General features: G+C 33.1%; 1 protein-coding gene across 1 annotated transcript; it reads right to left on the bottom strand.

Annotated features, from left to right (window-relative positions):
• Positions 1 to 893: 893 nt before the first annotated feature.
• Positions 894 to 3,271, bottom strand: LOC116737266 (uncharacterized). The gene is made up of 9 exons (XM_032590311.1): positions 2,764 to 3,271; positions 2,531 to 2,581; positions 2,414 to 2,458; positions 2,281 to 2,342; positions 2,139 to 2,202; positions 1,891 to 1,944; positions 1,657 to 1,683; positions 1,416 to 1,569; positions 894 to 1,337 (listed from the first exon to the last, which is right to left on the bottom strand). Exons 1-9 carry the CDS (start codon positions 2,839 to 2,841, stop codon positions 1,144 to 1,146), a joined length of 729 nt encoding a protein of 242 aa, XP_032446202.1. The 5' UTR covers positions 2,842 to 3,271; the 3' UTR covers positions 894 to 1,143.
• Positions 3,272 to 4,482: the final 1,211 nt, after the last annotated feature.

Below are 4,482 nucleotides of genomic sequence, written 5' to 3'. Positions count from 1 at the left end.
CAATTCTGTTTATTTGCCAAATATTTTTCTTATTATTCATATCTTGAATATAATTCACTAACAAATTAAATGACTTTTGAACTTCTAACAAGCTCAACTGTTATTGTTTACCATAATGTCTTAACCAGTAAACTGGTTGGTGTCCCACTATTCCATTTAGAAATTACAAATCTATTCTAATTGCAATCAATTTATAAACTGCGCTCCAAAGACCTTAAATATGCAATTGTTGCAGAACCCAGTGATTCATTTAAAACTTTAAATTCAGCTTCAACCTGGAAAGACTCACACAGAAAGTAGGTTTTAGAAATTTTATTTGATAAGAAATAATCTTCGGACCCGGCCGTAGACGCTGCGCTGGTCACCGCCAGAGAGAATGATCTGCTGTTCAGGAGTTATTTTTTTCTATATGAAAACCTTTTTTTAATAAATTCACTGGATACATAAATTAAACCTGTGTAAATTGTAACTATAACTGTCTTCATCTCACCTGATCACGGCGCCGGTCTTATCTCCTCCACCCTTCAGAAACTCCGGCTTGATGTGCAACTGCTCCTCACCTGAGCTTCCATCACTTCCACCTGATCTCTACTTTTGCTCAGCTTACCTTTAATCTTATGTTTGGATTATAACTTTGTAACTAAACAATGTTTCTGTATGTGCTTGCTTTATTATAAAACAGTTCATTCTGACTGTTAAAACAAGCAGAAACATTTGTGTTTCTGTTTGTGCCGTATGTCAGGTTTGTAAATGAAATTTGTATTGATTCCAGTCATTGTTGAAAAAGTATAGGAAACATTGTATTTACACATATAAAATATTGAAAATTATGAACTTAGCATGTATTTTAAATTGTTAAATCAAGGTTATCCAAATACTAAACAACACTGTTACAATATATTTACAACCATTTTATTGGCTCTACTCTACAACAAAATACAGCCACAATGTAACTGTGTGGAAATGACACCATTTCTATAAAAACTAAATAATTTCAATCAAATGAGTTACAACAAAAGTAACATTCAAAAATGTACATAATATTTTATTAACATATTTCAAAAACAAATGACTGAACAAGAAAAAAGGCAAATGTGCTTCATCATAAAAAAAAAAGAAAAAAAACTAATATCTTCCTTGCATTTAGTACTGGCATTCAGGGCAGTGTCCAGGTATGCCATCACAATAGTAACGAGGGAACTCTCCTCGTCTTCCATGCCCGGTGAAGCCCACAGAGTCTTTATACTGCCGGTTACAGGAAGAACATTGGATAACCGCAAAAGGAATCCTGTTTTCTGCCTTGAATGATTCAGAAAAATTTTCCCAGTTGATCTCACCTGTTAATGAAAAACTTATTTTATGTAGTGGAAATCTAATTTCACATGTTTTAGGTGAAAAAAGTGAAAGGTCCTTACCATCCAACCAAGCAAAGTGAGTCTTCTTCCTGAACACTGGGTCAGACACAATGGCTTCAAAGGACTTGCATGTCAATGCCAACGTGAGGTAAGCTGTGTCTCCCTGTGCCAGTATTACCTCCTGGAGAATAGCTTCCAGGACAATCAAAGGCATCTGAAAATAATGATAGTAAAAAAAACAGGTGCATTGCAAGACTTATCCTGGAAGAATGGCTATGACATGATTATGAATGAATCTTACCTGTAAGATTGGCGGTATACTTTGTACCTGAATGGTGACGAGCATGAAACAATAATTAAGACTTAGTATCTGTCAGTACCTTATCCTATCCATCTGTAATGGTATAAAAAACGCTGTCCAAATAATACATTTTACTTTTTTTTTTTTGCCTAAATCATTTAGAGTTGTAGTTTCATTTGCACATAAAGATACACAAATCAAAATTACTAGTTATGCATATTTTTAAAAACTAACCTCAATTTGTGCCTCGGTTGCTTTGGCATAGTTGTGGTCATCAGCAAACAGAGTCTGTAAAAATATAGATTTTTTTAAGTGGAAGATTAATGCAAGCCCAAATAACATAAAAAGTCATTCAACCCTTTTAATTGTTCTATCCTGATTTTATTTCAGACTTAAAAAAATAAGCATACACCAAAAGTGTACTGTGAATAGAAATTACATGATTTGAAAATACAAAGTCATGAATTTTAGCTACAACTCACCTCACATTTTTCCCTTTCCTCAACTTTTTTCCGCTTTCTCTCCTTTTGCAGTTCTTCTCTGGACCTTTAAAAAGGACAAAGGGATGTTTTCTTAAAAAAACTGTCATATTTGTAACATGATGTGGTACATTATTGTTCTTACTTCACAGGGAAGTTTGTCAAGAGAGTGAGAGACCACCATCTTCGTATTGTCATCATATCATTCTGTGTACATCACAGGTTGAAATTTAATGAAATATCAAACAGAAATAATAGACTCTCATCTTTTTCTTTACCTCGCTGAAATCAAATGATGCTCCCATCACAAAGTACAGTGCATACTGTTGAGAAAATTTTGATTATTACATCTACACAAACCATACAACAATATGGTGGGTGAAAGCGGATGTTACCATCACTACAAACATTCCACAGTTGTTGGACAGTCCTTGTTTCGGCAATCCCTGTGGTGTTTAAGAGAAAATTCAAACAGGGTAGAGAAAAGTAATGCGTCATTACTTTAACTATAAAATTGAGGTAAAGGACAACAGCCTTACCCACAGTATTGCTTATAAACATTTAAAGCAGGAACGGTTTGAAATAAGCAGCTCTTAAGAACCACAAGTGTCCCATCATAACATCTCACCTCAACATCGTTGCCAACAAATTCTGTCCATGGACCAGATGACATCTGAAGACAGACTTCTCTGATGATGCAAATCATAAGAGAAGTTAAAAATTAGCAAGGGTATATTTCACAACATAAAAATTATAAAGATGTATGAAAATGCAAGACAGATGTGAGACAGAACGGTCTCTTGATGGTCCAGCTTTAACCCATGTCTTTGTTAAAAAGAAACAAGAAACTGCTTACAAAATGTGTGTCTTATCAAATTTCAGACATTAAAATGTTATTCACAAATTCAATTTGTATATTTACTGTTACATAAAAATGAAGATTAATGCTGAACCTTTGCCTCCGTGGAACAACGGAACAACATATTGAACACATGCCACACTCAAACTTATTCCTATAAAACCTTAATGTTCTGATGCGGTTTTCATCAGTGAAGCCAGTGCCATTGATAGAATCAAGGAAGAAAATCTCCCTATGTTTAGGCTTCAGAATCTGAAATAATATGTCGCAAACAAATATATATTCTGCAAAAAATGAATTTAAATTTTAGAAGTGATATTGCTCAAACAGCCATGGGCAGAGATTAACTAATCAGATTAACTCAATTACTCTGTAATTTTGACAAAAAAATAAATAATTAGGACCATTTTTCAAAATGTTATACTCTTACATGCAACATAATGTGAGTAACTTCACTGAATGAAGAACACATTTTAATACACAAAAAATTTAAACACGATACACAGATAAAAGTTGTTTATGTTAGGTTTCCTCTAACCTTAATTTGTTGTCTTGTATTAAAATGTTTCCTTTTTGGTTTTAAAATACCTAACAGTGCACATAACTTCATTTTTATTAATGTCTGCTTAAATAAATGGGTAATATTACATTGCACGTTATAATCAGTAAAACAGTACTTAATAATAGCCATTTCACAAAATACTTTGTTACTTTTAAATGTGTAGTTTGCTGCACAGTTACTAAAAATACATTGAAATACATTGAAAATACCCAGAGATGTACTCATCTCTGGGTACTATGATGGCAGCTGATAGCTTATAAAGAAAGCTGTTAGTTTATAAAAAATATTAGACTTTCCAGAAATTGAACATTGGTGTACAAAAACATATTTTAAAAAATATTAACCTTAAAAAATAAAATAAAATAAAAACACGAGAGAACTGATAAGTGTGTAAAAAAAAACATTCATTAGTGTATTTTTCCATACCGTTATGTTGAACCACAGCAGTTCTTGCAATGTGGTTCTTAACCTTGTAAGACTCATCCGCACTGTATGAGCAAAGGGGACAGTAGTACTTGTTGTTCATGCAGTACGGAACAATTTTAGCTCCGATCCCAGTGTTACAAATTGATACGTGCATCTGTGAAATTTAAATAAAAAAACAAATTTTGAGCATAAAATACATTTTTCAATTATACATTTTCTACTTTTAGATTTTTATCTAACGGTGGCCTGCACGAAATAATTAGCTATGCTACATGCTAAAATTAGCCTTCCCGAACTACGAATTTCACTCGTTTACAGCTGTCAATTATATTTTCTAACTAATCTAGAAAAGCGTATTGATTTACTCTGTAAAAAAAGGATTTAATACGGTAGAAAGTACCTTTTGCTGACTTCCTGGTTTTTGCATTGTGGATCGCGTGGCAAATGTCAGTGGTGAAACCTCTCAAACTTCTTACCCCGCTTCTTTAAGGTATTTATAC

Source organism: Xiphophorus hellerii, chromosome 18, assembly GCF_003331165.1.
Source record: "Xiphophorus hellerii strain 12219 chromosome 18, Xiphophorus_hellerii-4.1, whole genome shotgun sequence".
Taxonomy (NCBI): Eukaryota; Metazoa; Chordata; class Actinopteri; order Cyprinodontiformes; family Poeciliidae; genus Xiphophorus; species Xiphophorus hellerii.
This window is presented reverse-complemented; position numbering and strand designations above follow the sequence as displayed.